General features: G+C 44.1%; 1 protein-coding gene across 6 annotated transcripts in view; it reads left to right on the top strand.

Moving 5' to 3' along the window:
• The window catches only part of Pde4d (phosphodiesterase 4D), a 792,225-nt gene extending 787,440 nt beyond the window's left edge, over window positions 1-4,785 (top strand). For all 6 annotated transcript variants that reach the window (XM_051182906.1, XM_051182907.1, XM_051182908.1 and 3 more), the window contains exons 12-15: window positions 1,049-1,203; window positions 2,464-2,586; window positions 3,304-3,486; window positions 4,011-4,785. In XM_051182906.1, the coding sequence (XP_051038863.1) occupies window positions 1,049-1,203; window positions 2,464-2,586; window positions 3,304-3,486; window positions 4,011-4,427 (878 nt within the window). In that variant the 3' untranslated portion in view covers window positions 4,428-4,785. The remainder of the gene's footprint in view (window positions 1-1,048; window positions 1,204-2,463; window positions 2,587-3,303; window positions 3,487-4,010) is intronic.
• The last annotated feature ends 9,759 nt before the right edge of the window (window positions 4,786-14,544 follow it).

Below are 14,544 nucleotides of genomic sequence, written 5' to 3' on the forward strand. Positions count from 1 at the left end.
CCCTGCTCTGACATCCATGCCATTGCTTTGCAGAGCTAAAACTTCATCATTTCCTTCCTTTTCTTGTTGCTGGGGAAGGACTGAAATGGCTCTCCAGCTTGGACTAGGCCTGCAGCTACAGGCCTGTCTACACTTCTCTAAGCACCTGAACCAATCCCTACAGGAAGCATAGAGAAATGTATGCATCTTATCTGACCTTAGGTTACGCGTCACTCCAGAAGCATGACTCATGGTGATGGGGTTCTAAGGTGGTTTAGGAGGAGCAGAATTCTAAGGATGCATTTTCTGAGTTGCTTTGGGGGTTTCTGGTGTTGTCTTATCTCTTAGGTTTGGTTGTATTTCTTGTAGTAAAGGGCGTACCAATGGGCTGTATTCTGAAGATGTAGCCCACATGCTTCCTAGCAACCCCTTATGGGATGTAAGAAGCGGAGTGACTCCAGTCATTTCAGTACTTTTTAGGAGAATGGGGAAATGACATTGTTTGGTTATTCCCAGTATCGCCAGACCACTGTTGGATGAAAATGATGAGGTCAGGGATGGGAATTCCCAGATCAGGTACGCGTCAATGGCTTGTGCTTCTGAGTGTGTCAGGACAAGAGCTTTCTTAGCTGCACTCACGGGCATAAATTGCTAAAAGTCCACGTCAGAATCTCCCCCCCCCCATGGCTGGCTCCCAGCTCTTCCAGGACACCTGCTGGGTTAGGAAACTAATCCAGCTAAAATGTGGGAGCTCCATCCCTTTGTGAAAATGGTAAGGGCCCAGTGGTGTGGGGCGCGTTTAGCCATCCTTCTAAGGAGGTCCACATTATCAGTCACACTGCAGTTCACTCCTAAAGCTCTGGCTTTCTCTTTTGGCTCTTAGATTATTTGCTCATGGGTGGTGGAGACGTTCAGGGACAACTGTAACCCGGACACAAGGCATCAAAGAATGTTTCCCCAGACCAGCCTCTAACTCTATCCTCCTGCCTCTACCCCCAGAGTGTTGGGAGTTAGTGTAGAATCTCAAGAGTGAGGCAGACATTGATTAAACCCTCTGCTCTCCTTTCAGACTCAGAACTTGCCTTGATGTACAACGACTCCTCGGTCTTAGAGAATCATCATCTAGCTGTAGGCTTTAAGTTGCTCCAAGAAGAAAACTGTGACATTTTCCAGAATCTGACCAAAAAACAAAGACAATCTTTAAGGAAAATGGTCATTGACATTGTAAGTACCTAATAAAGCCGATTCAAGTTTCTAGGGTTGATAGGAGGTTAGGTTTGGGAAGTGGACTTGTAGAAACTGCCTTTGCTGTGGCTGGTAGAGCTCTTCTGTCATACTTCCTGCTCCCAGCAGTTGGGATTTAAGACTAGAGGCCTCAGACACACCACTCCAGGCACCCTGAACTCGGAAGACCCATGCGTCTTGGTCAGTTGATTCTGTGGGCCTCCTTCTCTTAGTGTTGCTGGCCCCCTCAGGTTCCTCCGACCCTTCCCCTGCCTCTTCTGCAGGACTCCCCGAACCCCACCCAATGTTTTGTGTTATGCCTGAGTAGCTTGGGATTCCTCACGGAGACAGTAGGGGGCTGTCTCTTACTCCTGGGAACCTTTGTCCCCCAGCTGGGTTGCCAGGTCCAGCCTTAATGTGCTGGCATGTGCTTAGTCTTAACTGTAGCTTGCTATGTGGTGGTTGCTTGATGTCCCTGGGAAGCCAGCTCTGTTCTGAAGGGAGGTGGAGGCGGGTATGAATCTGGAGGAGAGGGGAGGAAGGTAGGAGGGGGAACTGTCTGATACACTGTACGGGAGAGGACTGAAAAAGCAAAAGACTAAGGGCTCACTGTTCAGTGTTTTCTATGTTCCTCTTGGCCAGTGGCAGACAGAAGGATGACACAGAGAATGCAGTATCATCTGCCTGCCTCCCCACCCACTTAGAAATACCCTCAACTAGACTCCTTTCCCTGCGTCCATCATCCAGAGCAATCAATCTCTGGGCAGCACAAAAATCACACTAAAATTTTTCATTACATTCATTTTTTAAACCTGTTTGGGTGTGTGTACACCTGTGGACTCAGGACGCTTTGTGGGAGTCAGCTCTCTTCTTTCCACTGGTGAAAGCATCTTTACCCAGGGAGACATCATTTGCGCTAGAAGAGCAAAACAAAACCTAGCTCAAATACGTCGTGTCTGAAGTGGTCTTTGAGTAGCCTTGAGTTAGCTGGGTGCAGAGCCGTCAAGGCCCCCTAGTTCAGCAAGAAGCAGAGAAAGTAGGAAGGTCACTGGGTGTTTGCCTTGGGAGTGCTTGCCAGGTGCCTTCTGTTTCTGTGCCGTGGGTAGTTTTCTGGGCTCTAGAAAGCTTGACAGACAAGAGGAAAAAAGCGGTCCCAGGTGAACTCATTTCCGCACATCATTAGAATTCATAGTGTCTCTCCATCCCTTCTCAAACTCAAAATAATTCCTTTGTCCACTTGCAAATTCTTTGTCCTGCCAGGTACTTGCGACGGACATGTCAAAGCACATGAACCTGCTGGCTGATTTGAAAACGATGGTGGAAACTAAGAAGGTGACCAGCTCTGGCGTCCTCCTCCTTGACAACTATTCCGACAGGATCCAGGTAAATGAGCATCTGCCATCGTTCTTTATGCATATGTCATGACTCTGAACATGTCCCATCTCATAGGTCCAGAAGCTACAGGCGGGATCTTTGTCATCATCTTCTTATTATTCTTACTCTTTATTGTACATTACTTTCTGATCATGGCATCCCTTCTTCACGTTCATCCAGATTCTTCCTGACTCCCCACCGATCCAAATCCACATCCTTTTTTCCCAGAAAGCAGACCAAACAAACCAAAAACAAAAAGACAAACCACACACACAAGATCCATAAGAACACACAATTGGAAATCATTAATATACAAGCAAAAAAAAAAAAAAAAAAAAACAAAACAAAAACAAAACAAATAAGACAAAATAAATGACCATTCCTTTGTACTTAAACAGGTAGTCAAGTCATAGTGGTCTGCTCATTTGCATATGCAACCACAACAAAAACTTAACGTTCCAAAGACCAACTATTTGAGCACCTTGGAATTTAATAATGCACGAACACAGACCGTGTCTTTTCACACAACACTTAAATGCAGAAGTGGCATAACTCGGAACTATTAATACAGGTGTGAACCACAGAGGCACAGCATGGTTGGGCTGTTTGTAATACATCTGACACTACATGTATTTTTAAGTGCCATGGCTATCTGGTGTGAATTCCGAGTTTCAAACCCAGAGCAGCAGATGCTGAGTAAGGAATGCCTCCATCCACCCACCTCAGGTCCTCCAGAATATGGTGCACTGTGCAGACCTCAGCAATCCCACGAAGCCTCTGCAGTTGTATCGCCAGTGGACAGACCGGATAATGGAGGAGTTCTTCCGACAGGGGGACCGGGAGCGGGAGCGCGGCATGGAGATAAGTCCCATGTGTGACAAGCACAACGCCTCTGTGGAAAAATCACAGGTAAGGCCACAGCCCGGAAAACAGGCTGGGCCACTGCTAAAGCGTTTGGCTGCTCTAGCTTCATACCTCAAGGCATTTTGTGTTTTCCTCTTTGTTAGTTAATTTAGATTTGACATGGTAGATTCCACTTCTGTTGATGATGAGTCAAAGAACTTTCTTAGGATTTGTAGTCATGCAGCCACACAGATGGTGCTACAATTATTTCATCGTGACTGTATCCATCTAGTGTACTCCTAGACATAGGATGCTTGGCTAATCCCAGTTATCTGGATTCTCTACTAATGGGCTGTTCTCAAATCAGGCCCAGGCCCCAGACTCCACTATGTAAATAACTAGAATTTCTTTATAACATTCCTTGAGCTTGGAGTTCTACTTTGGCCAGCTAGTCGACAGGCTTACATGATTGTTCTGTTGGCTTACTCCGGTTAGTAGTCTTCTATGCAGGTTCCTTGGGGCACCGTGACTCTCTGTTGAGTTTTCCCAGGTTTCTTAGTCCCACTGGATTTCTTTTCTCTTATGGCCAGGTGGGCTTCATAGACTATATTGTTCATCCACTCTGGGAGACGTGGGCAGACCTCGTACACCCTGACGCCCAGGACATCTTGGACACTTTGGAGGACAATCGTGAGTGGTACCAGAGCACAATCCCTCAGAGCCCCTCCCCTGCACCCGATGACCAAGAGGAGGGCCGGCAGGGCCAAACTGAAAAATTCCAGTTTGAACTAACCTTAGAGGAAGACGGCGAGTCAGACACGGAGAAGGACAGCGGAAGTCAAGTGGAGGAAGACACTAGCTGCAGCGACTCCAAGACGCTATGTACTCAAGACTCGGAGTCCACGGAAATTCCCCTTGACGAGCAGGTTGAGGAGGAGGCTGTAGCCGAAGAAGAGGGAAACCAGCCCGAAACTTGTGTCATAGATGATTGTTGTCCTGACACGTAACAGTGTAAAGACTGTCACACTTTTTTTTTTTTTTTTAAGTAGAGAAAAATGTTTCCAAAGTGCATGTCTCATGCCACAACCATGGTCACACCTCACTATCATCTGCCAGGACGTTTGTTGAACAAAACTGACCTTGAACTACTCAGTCTGGCGCTCAGGAATACCGTAATCAGTTCTTTCGACTCCATGTCATCGGAGCAAGGGGGAACGTCACCACAAACATGATTTTGACATGATTTCCGCTTGGCAGAGCTGACAAAGCAGATAAAAATCAACTCCAACTGTTTTCAAGGGAGCTTGGCTCATCGGGCTGCCCAAAAGTAGATTGGATTGCAGGATTCCTTTCTTGTTTAAAAGTTTTAAGAAGAAAAGAAAGCATCCGAGGGATGGAGGGAACTTGCAGATGAGCAATGAAAACGTCACAAACAGGACACAGCTTGAGCCTGTGCCCAGGAGGAGGATGAGCCGCAGAAATTGCATACTTTTCTAATTTCAAGTCTTCCTGATACATGACTGAACAGTGTGGTTCAGTGAGCCACACTCACCTCTACATTTTGTATGATATGTAAAACAGATTTTTTTGTAGAGCTTACTTTTATTATTAAATGTATTGAGGTATTATATTTAAAACACAACAACAACAAACAAAACAAAACAACAACAACAAAAAGACTATTCAGAACTTCATCTGCCACTGGTTATTTTTTTTTTCTAAGGAGTAACTTGCAAGTTTTCAGTACCGATCAGTGCTACACTGGATGAATCTCATTTACGAATTTTCCCTGCACCTTAGAGTTCATAGCAATTAACTGATTTGTAGTGATTCGCTGTTTTATATACCAATGACTTCCGTACTTTAAAACAGAAACAACTCTATGTTGCCAGAAGCCCTTTGTGTGAGTGTCCCTATCCGCCTCCTCTTGTTTCGCCCCTCCCCCAGCCAGGAGAGCTGCTCCCCATCACTTCTCCCTTCGTGGTGTGCGAGGTGAGCATTTACTCTGTAATACTTTAATATGCATTATGTCAAACGTGTCTTAAGCCTCATAGAAGCTCAGTCATCAGTCGGTATTGTCCGAAGTAAAATGGGAGATATATAAATACCCAGTAGCTAAAAGTCAGTCTTTTTCGGGCATCTTCTTACCTACTGCCTTCAGATGCCTTTTTACTTTTCAGTGTCAGAAAGTGTGCATTTCACAAGCGTGGGTCCTTGTGGTCACCCACACATTTCATGGTCATTTTGTTGTTAACAGCCAGTCATAGTAAGAGAGACATTTTTCCTTCATGCTGCACTATTTAATATGTGTTCCAGCGTCTGCCCGAGTTCTCTTGGTGGGCTCTTATCAAGGTTATCACTATTGTTCTGACCTAGAGAAAGGAAACAGGTTATCAGGTTAGGGTTGACGTTCATTTCTGCCACATGGTTCTGTGTCATCACTAGCCTTTATTTACTCTGGGGTTGCAGAGGAAAAACATGCTAACTGCTGCATAGGCAATTCCTGAGAATGCTAGCAGACCTATATCAACAAATACCGGGACAACTGTGGTTTGAACTGCCCAATGGAAGTAAGACCTGCATGAGGCGTATCCCTGGAAAGTGACTCCAAATGTAGCAGCTACTCTCACTTAAAGGATAAGATATAAAATTTGCCATGGAGTATTATTGCTCCACAAGCTTGCCCTATAGGAAGGACTACTTCAGACACACCGAATGGAAGTTGATACCTCTGGAACCAGGGTGAGTAGTTATACAATGCAATCTAAAACACTGGATTGACAGAGCCTGCCCCAAAATAACATTAAGAGGAAATTCCAGATTCCAGCCAGCCCAGGGACTCCTTCAGCAAACCCTACCAGCATGCACCACCACAATCGGCTCCAGCCCAGGAACTCTTGATTTTACATGCTAACTCCCAGTGTTAACTTGCTGATAGCAGTTAGACTTGTTGCAGCATGTTTAGTCCAGACCTTAGTTATATTCTCAGAGTTTGGAGCCCATGTTCTTTTTCTTTTGGCATAAAAAAAGGGAGGGCATATATGAATAAATGGAAAATGAAACGATTAAAGAAAAATCATGAGTCTGAAAAAGCATCTGTAAAACTTGTCAAGGAAGTTGGGGGCTAGTCGCCAAGAAAGTAAATCATCAGCCAGGGAAATCACCCCGGCTGAACTGAAGCCTCTTGGGTATTCAATAAATTATCTCGAGTCCAAATGATGCTTAGAACCTTTGGTACCAAAAAAAAAAAAAAGTTTCTGACCTTTAGCACACAGAGCATGATAAGAATCAAGTAACTGAGTGGAGGGCCAGCCTCCTCTCCTTGTAAAAAGTGAACGAACAGAGCATAATCTGCCTTTGAGTCAGCAGACTTTTCACAAAACACTTGGGCACCTGTCTCCCTTTGCATTTTATGTACCCCTGAAGGAGGTCCAGAAGGGAAGGCAGAGTCGAAAGCCGATTCCCCCTTCTCTGAGTCATTCTCTGCTCCTTCCCGCCCTACTCATGTCGTTCCCAGAGTGCCTGCAGTCTTCACGATAAAAACGAAACTTAAAGCAGCAATATGTCGTAAACAGATCCATACCTGTTTATAACTGCACTAAGGGAGCCTTTGCTTTTTGTTGTGCTGGGTTTTGATGGCACTTGTGCTGTAACGGCATCCACTGATGGACAATCAAGCTGTAGAGGACACATAATATCCAAGAGTTAGAGACTACCGTACTATACCATCTGCTTACCATCCCCCCCACCACCCCTTTACCACGCCCCTGCTCACTCACTCACTCTCACCACTGCATTAAAAAGAACATTATACAAGAAGCTTTATCTCCTAAAATGCAATATCTGGGTACTGTATGGGGAAAACCAAGTCCAAGTTCGTATAAAACCAGTACATTTCAGCTTGCAAGTTACTGAACACAATGATGCTGTTTTGGTTTTGTTTCCCTTCACATCAGTTAAAAGACACAAGAAAACCGTGTAGATAGAACAAATCACAGATAAGGAAAAGAAAAAAACTTGAATGAAACAGATTTTACAGAAAGCTTTACGATAATTTTAATGCATTATTTATTTTTTGTGCCATGCATTTTTTTTCTCACCAAATGACCTTACCTGTAATACAGTCTTGTTTGTCTGTTTACAACTGTGTATTTATTGCAATGTACATACTGTAATGTTAATTGTAAATTATCAGTTCTTATTAAAACATCACCCCACGGTGGGATGGTGTTGACGTATTTGGAAACTCTTGGTGAGAGAATGAACTGTGTGTATACATACTCCTTCTACATTTTTCTTTTCTTCTGTAATATAGTCTTGTCATCATAGAGCTTGTTTATGGAAGATTCGAGAAGAATATAAAATGCATAAAGATATATAAATTTAAATACCATAGCTGCAGGTCTTTGGCCCCAGGGCTGTGCCTTAACTGTAACCAATATTTTCTTCTGTTTTGCTGCGTTTCAAAGTAAGGTGATAGTGAGGCTCGGGCTGGGTATTTTGTATCCAAACTCTTTACTAATTGGATTTCTGGCAATAGCTGGATTTTACAAAACTACAATCACTGCTGGAGAACCTTCTAATATTTTTGAGATACATGCTCTTGTTTCCATGGAGCATTCTGCACAGATGGTGACTGTTTCTCAGCTGAGTGCCGGGAGCCATTTCACCTGAACATATGGGATTTTTTTTTTTTTCTTACTCCCAAACATGTACTGGGGAAATGTTCTTCTCCAGTGATTGCAGAATGCCTTGTTGGCTTCCAAACCTCATAGGAGGATGAATTTGATTTATATTATTTTAATACTAATTTTTGTTCAAGATCAATTTTATGTATGTATAATACATATACATACTGTTTAAATATATACGTGCGAATCACCTAACTTAGTTATATGATGATGCCAATTCCCATAATATAATGAATTCATTCATGTCTCTGTAACAGTTTCTGTAAAACATATGTCCTTGTAGGATTGTTAAGTGTGACCTTGCACAATGGCTTGTCCTGAAGGCCATGAGAGCTTCCTGGTGGAAAAATGTGGCCACCTCTCACTACAGCCCAGCCCTTAGAATATGTGACACAGTGAAGACAGAATCTTTTTTTCTAGGAAAAATGAGCCTCCTATTATTTCATTTTATTTTTGACACAAACTGTAGATTTTAGCAGCCCTGGCCCAAAGGAATTTAATTACTTTTGTTTTAAACAGTACAAACGGGACACTATACTTACAAAATACATCCTTACTGATTTCAGTTTTTTAATTGTTTTATTTCTTTGGGTATGTTTTCAGAGTGGTAAATTTTGTGTGTGCGCATCACAGATGATTCTGTTAGTGGTTTCTTAGCCTCTCTTACAGCCCATGGGAATAGTACTGTACATCAATACCTTCATATAAAATTTTTATATGCAATGAAAATAAAAGCATGGGTTGATTCTGCCTACTTATGATTTTGTCTTTTACAAATAATGTGGTTTTAAATGGCACTTTAATCACCACACATTTCCAACAGTAATGACCTTGTTTGACGTGACAGGCTAGTTAGTGATCTCATGTCAGTACTGATATTCATAACCCAGTGAAACCAAAGATGTCAATCTTTGGATATAAAAATCCCTCAACTCACTTGTATGCCATAGAAGATAAAGCACACAGCTTTCTAAGTAGGTCCAGGAAAGGGGCCACCTGCATTTAAATATGCCATGTAGTAGACCAGAATATATCATTCTGATGTTCAAAAATTACTTAGACACCGATCTCCATGGTGCATGGGATTTGCAGTGAAGGAGACACAGGTCTGCTCCCCTGGCCTTGTTCTCTGGGTGACAGAGGCTGGGAATGGCTCACTGCACATACCCACATGCCAGCTGAGCTGAGCTCAGAACAGTGAAAAAGCTTAGTGGTGCTGGAGAGGAAGAGAGGGAGAGCAAGGTGGAGGAAGCATTTACAAAAAAAAAAAAAAAAAACCTGAGATGCAAATGAGCTTGAGATACTTGGAGAGGAAGAAGAGGGTAGACCAGCAGGCCCTGGAGCTGAGAGGCCGTTTTTAGTTGTCCCATGTAAAGAACACACAGATCTATCACTTCACCCTCTCAACCCCACTCGAGTTTCTTTGTAACACATCACAGATTGATAGGCACACACCCTTCTCTATTGTCTCCTTCCTACCGGATGTGGATGGAGGGCCCGCAAGGTCTTCCTGGCACATTCCTAGCTCTTCCCATGGGGCTAGGAGCACAATAGGTGCTCACTACATTGAATACAGCCACTGAGTTGATAATGCACATATAGAAATTTTGCAAATATCCATTCTGGCTTAATCCCAAAGCCCCCACTGACCTAAATGCATAGGTGCCCAGGTACCTTCTCTAAAATGGAATATTTATGCACTGGTTTGATGCAGTATTCCATGTACTTTAAATAATCACAGTATAAATGTTAAAATGGAAATAGCCATACTATAGAGGGGATAGTGACAAAGAAGAACAGTTTCACACATACTCATTACATGGGAAGTGTTCATTGGGATATTTTTGTTCTTTGCCTGGGTAAGCCCACAGAAGAAGAATCCATAGGGACAGAAGCTAAGTGTGATTCAGTCTGAAGATACTTGACAATCTGAGAGAACATTTGAAACTTAATAAAGATATTATGGTTTGATTGTGTTTTAAGTTTGTTAAACCAAGATAGGGTTTAAATCTTTTTTTATTGTTAATAAACTTTGCCTACTTCTCACAAACGATTAAGAATAAAATCAATGCATTTGTTATGGTAAATGGAAAATAAAGAAAGTACAAGTTTGTTCCCCAGATAATGTCCTAACCGTAGGCAGCAGAGTGAAGGCCACTAAGTGCAGCCACCTCACTGCACAGTTCCCTCTAGCCACATCCAAGAACGATAGTTGCTGGAGTCATGTGGTATCTGAGGGCTGGTGAGATTTCTCAGTGCGTAAAGATACCTGCTGCCAAGCTTGAGGACCTGAGTTTGATTCCCAGACCCCCATGGTAGAACAGAACTGACTCTGGAAGGTTTCCTCTGACCTCCACACGTGTGTGTCATGACACTTTTGCCCCCCCCCCCCACACACACACGTGCCTGGTATCTGCCCTCCGGGAAAACTTTCCTTTAAATAGGTTCCCTTCAAGGTTCATGACCACAATATGCATTCAACTCCATTTTTCCCTGCCTGTGCCTCATGCTGAGAGGCTAAATTGATAAGTTGAGCCTATTCATATACTTCTCCAGCTGGACCCACAGGAGCAAACTTTTCCAGACGGTTATCCCAAACGCATCTTCCCATTACTAGAGAGCTCTAGCCACGTGGTCCTGCTTCAGTAGAATTGTCCCTGAACGTCTTCTGATGCCAGCGGTGTTTTCCCACAGCACTCCCCCTGGTCCAAATGGTCCATGCCACATCAACAGAGTAGGTACGAAGCTCAGTTCACGGACACGGGTGTGCTACGTTTCCTTACCTTTAAGTAAATTCACTCGTATCTTAGCAAACTGATGGAAATTCTCATCTCCGTTGTTACTGGCACATCCCTTTGCTCCCCAACAATAAGAGGGGACCAGGCTAGATGTGCTGTTGTTTCTACCATGGTTGTCCTAATGGTCCCTTGAGCCTGGTTTGTCTTTTATGTGCTATTCAGAAATTCATGCTGACTGTTGGAGCCCTGGTTTGGGGTTCTACTTCCACAGGACTCCAGAGTTCTATGTGTATACGACGAGCCTGCCCTCCCCATGTCTCAATGTTACCCACAGGGATCCGAGTATGGAGCACTTTTGGTTTCCATGTTTTTGGGTTTCAAGACAAAGAATTGTACCAGGAATACATGACAAGTAATAGAAATAAAGATTGTGTGCTAAGAAGGAGAAAGATACTCCAAAGCGGGTGTGGACTAGTGAACCAAACCGTCATGAACTAGTGAGAGTCATGACCTCCCATAGGCCACTTTCAAAGTGTATACCTTTTCTGGCGTGTGTGTATCACTGGATCCCCCCGGGCCTATTCTGTTTTTTTTGCCATGCAGCCAGGTAGGGAAAAGTTCCCAATTTTTCAACTGCCTTCTTTTATATTTGAATCTTGATGGTATTATCTCCAGTTCTTACTGCCTGACACAGAAAGACCCATGGGAACGTGTGCTTGCATGCATGCCCACACCACACGCACACATGCATGCATACACACGTGAATATTCTCCTTTTCCTGTACTGTGGATCTTCCATCTCTACATCTCTATCTCCCTGCACCCCCTTTGTTCTTCAGTGGAATTTGAAACAAACTAGCCCTGTTTGGCCTTTGGTCTCCACTATGCAAAGTAGCGGGCTACTGGAGTATAGAAGAGATAAAGATGAGGTAGGAAGAGGATAGAGTGAACATTAATCCAGTCAGTTAAGCATGGCTGCTGATTAGACCCTACATTGTTCACTGAAGGTCTCGAGATGAGGAGGTAGTTGAAAACATCTCCCTGTAGAAGTCATCAGACCCTCCTCCACATCCTGTATGAAGAGCGTCTATGGAGGTGGGAGGGGCTACCATTCCTTCATGAAGTACCTCTGCTCTAAGTTTTACCTCTGATCATCTTTTCTCTCCTCATTTCAATTGAAGGTTAAAAGCACTTGAGGTAGTCTCTGATAGGTTTCCCTCAAGAGTCCAGGCTGCCCTAGAATTCACTATGTAACCCAGGATGGTTTGGAACTCAGGATAAACCTCCAACCTGTGCACCAAATGTTAGTGTTACTGGTGTGTGTCACTGTACTCAGCACACTTGACATCAAAGTCATTAGATCCCTTTTGCATTCTCCAAGATCTCCAAGCCAATACTGGAAATGGCCTACATAGTGCTTCACCCCATGCCATTGCTACAACAATAAGGGTGTTCCTGGAGACCGGCAGTCACTCTTCTCAGCCTGAAGACTGACGGGGATTAATTACTAACCATAATTACAACAACATATCAGCGGCACTGCTTCCTTTGTGTTGATCAAGGAGTAAAACAGACTGCTGGAATGCCTTTGACCTCCTGCTACCTTCCTTCGCTAGAGACGACACAGATCATTTTCACAATCCAAAGCTCGACGGCAAGTGCTGGTTCAAACTCATCTCCTTTCCCTACTCACCTCATCATAGATTGACAGTTATTTACGTGAGGAAAAGAAGTCAAGAAAATAAAGACGTAAGACCAGTGTCCCTGGACAGAGGACCATGGTCCTGAGGCAGGGAAGGTTTTGGTGGCACTACAGTATGCCTAGGGAACGAAGGGAACAGGCATAGGATGGGGCCCTCTTACCAACGGAGCTGTTCGGCAGGGCATCTGCTGGCTGCTTAGAATGCTTAGCCAACAAACATGGCTTCTACGGCTGAACCCTGCAAATGTTTCAAAAGTCCTGTGTCTGAGAGGTGATTTTCCGGTGGCCATTGTTCTGAACCAGTGATCAGAATGAGTTTACGATGGGAAGCTCCTGCTCCATGTCCAGTTCATGCAGGGTTCCACTTGTACCTGGAGCCTGCATTAATCAGGGAAGCAGACAGTCTCTCACCTCAGGGGCGTCTTAACACTTTGCTCACTTTCTTCCAGGCCCTACTTTGTTTCTCACTGTTCATTTAGAGCCTGTAGGCAGGCAGATAGAAACCACTGCCTTTCCTACCTTCTCAGAAGTCGTCAAGGTCAAGAACAGAGATGGAAGCCAATGACAGCTGCTGCTGTTCAGGAAACCAAAAAGACTGCTTAGCAGGCAACGACCATGTTACTGAAAGCCATATTTGGTATGATATGGAATTACATACAGTGGTCAAAGAATGTCTTTGGGAATAGTCTAAAGCTAACTGCTTGGATCTGTGATAGAAAACCTAATGGGTGGGCTGGAAAAAAAATTTTTTTAAAGCATGGATGAGGGGAAAATAGAGAAAATTTAGAAATATGGGTCCTCTAGTGCCATAGCATTCAAGAACAGTGACAATTCCTGAGTTCCCTAGAGGATCCAGCTTGACATGCTGTGTAGTGATTAAAGGATCTCATGGAACTAAACCCCTCACAACTCCCTCACATCAAATACCCTGTACTTCAACTACATGATGCTTCTGTGCCCTGCCTACAATCATATCTCTACTTTTGCCTTTAGATCTAGTTTATAAAGCCTTTCCCAGGAGCATTCTGTGCATTCCGCTATGGAAAATCAAATGACCAAACCCCAACCCAGCTTGTGGCAATAAAATCCCCAGGGGTGTTAGTAAATATTCCATTTGACTTCTATGTGCCAGCAGGTGACCTAGTCAAGGTTAATCTGGTTAATAGTAGAACTGATGTCCTGCTTGGCCAGTGTCAACCAATCTAGAAAAGAATGCACAGCCGGCTACTAATTCTCTTCAGCAGTAAAGGAAATCTGGCATTGCTGTTGTAACAGTGGTGTGATTGTCATTACAGGCTGGCTGTGGTGATTTGAATAGGAATCCCCCCACCCACCCACCGTAGGCTCATGTGTTTGAGTGCCTGGCCCATAGGGAGTGGCACTATTCGGAGGTGCAGTCTTGCTGGAGTGGGTGTGGACTGGCTGGAGGAAGTGCGTCACTGTGGGGTTGGGCTCGGAGGTTTAAATCTCCTGCTGCTGCCTGAAAACGTACAACTCCGCTCCTCTGGCACCGCGTCTGCCTGCATGCTGCCATGCTTCTCCACATGACAGTGACAGACTAAACCTCAGGCTATAAGGCAGCCCTCTGTAAGAGCGGCTGTGACCACGGTGTCTCTTCACAGCAATAGAAACCCTAACCAGGACTCTGGCAAAGCTTTAATGGGCATAAAGATTTAAAGATGGAACCAGATGGAAAATGCATCTCTCAACATAAACAGTAATATATTGGACAGAAGTCAGCACCTTCTACTGCTCAGCTGGATGCCCTTTTAATAGGTGGATCTCCCTCTGCTTTAATAACTGGATAAACAATGCAACACAGGGCTTGATATCAGCCATCACAAGGAACATCCATAGGGGCCAAATTACGTTAAGTCAAAAAGTTTTAGAGCAGAAACCCCTCCTGGGGAAGGATAGCTTTCATCATTGAGAATCCCAAGATGAGGAGGAGCCAGGCCAATTCCTGTTTCTTCTTCCTGGATCACTCAGAGGT

The sequence above is a fragment of the Phodopus roborovskii genome, unplaced genomic scaffold (assembly GCF_943737965.1).
Source record: "Phodopus roborovskii unplaced genomic scaffold, PHOROB, whole genome shotgun sequence".
NCBI classification, from domain to species: Eukaryota; Metazoa; Chordata; class Mammalia; order Rodentia; family Cricetidae; genus Phodopus; species Phodopus roborovskii.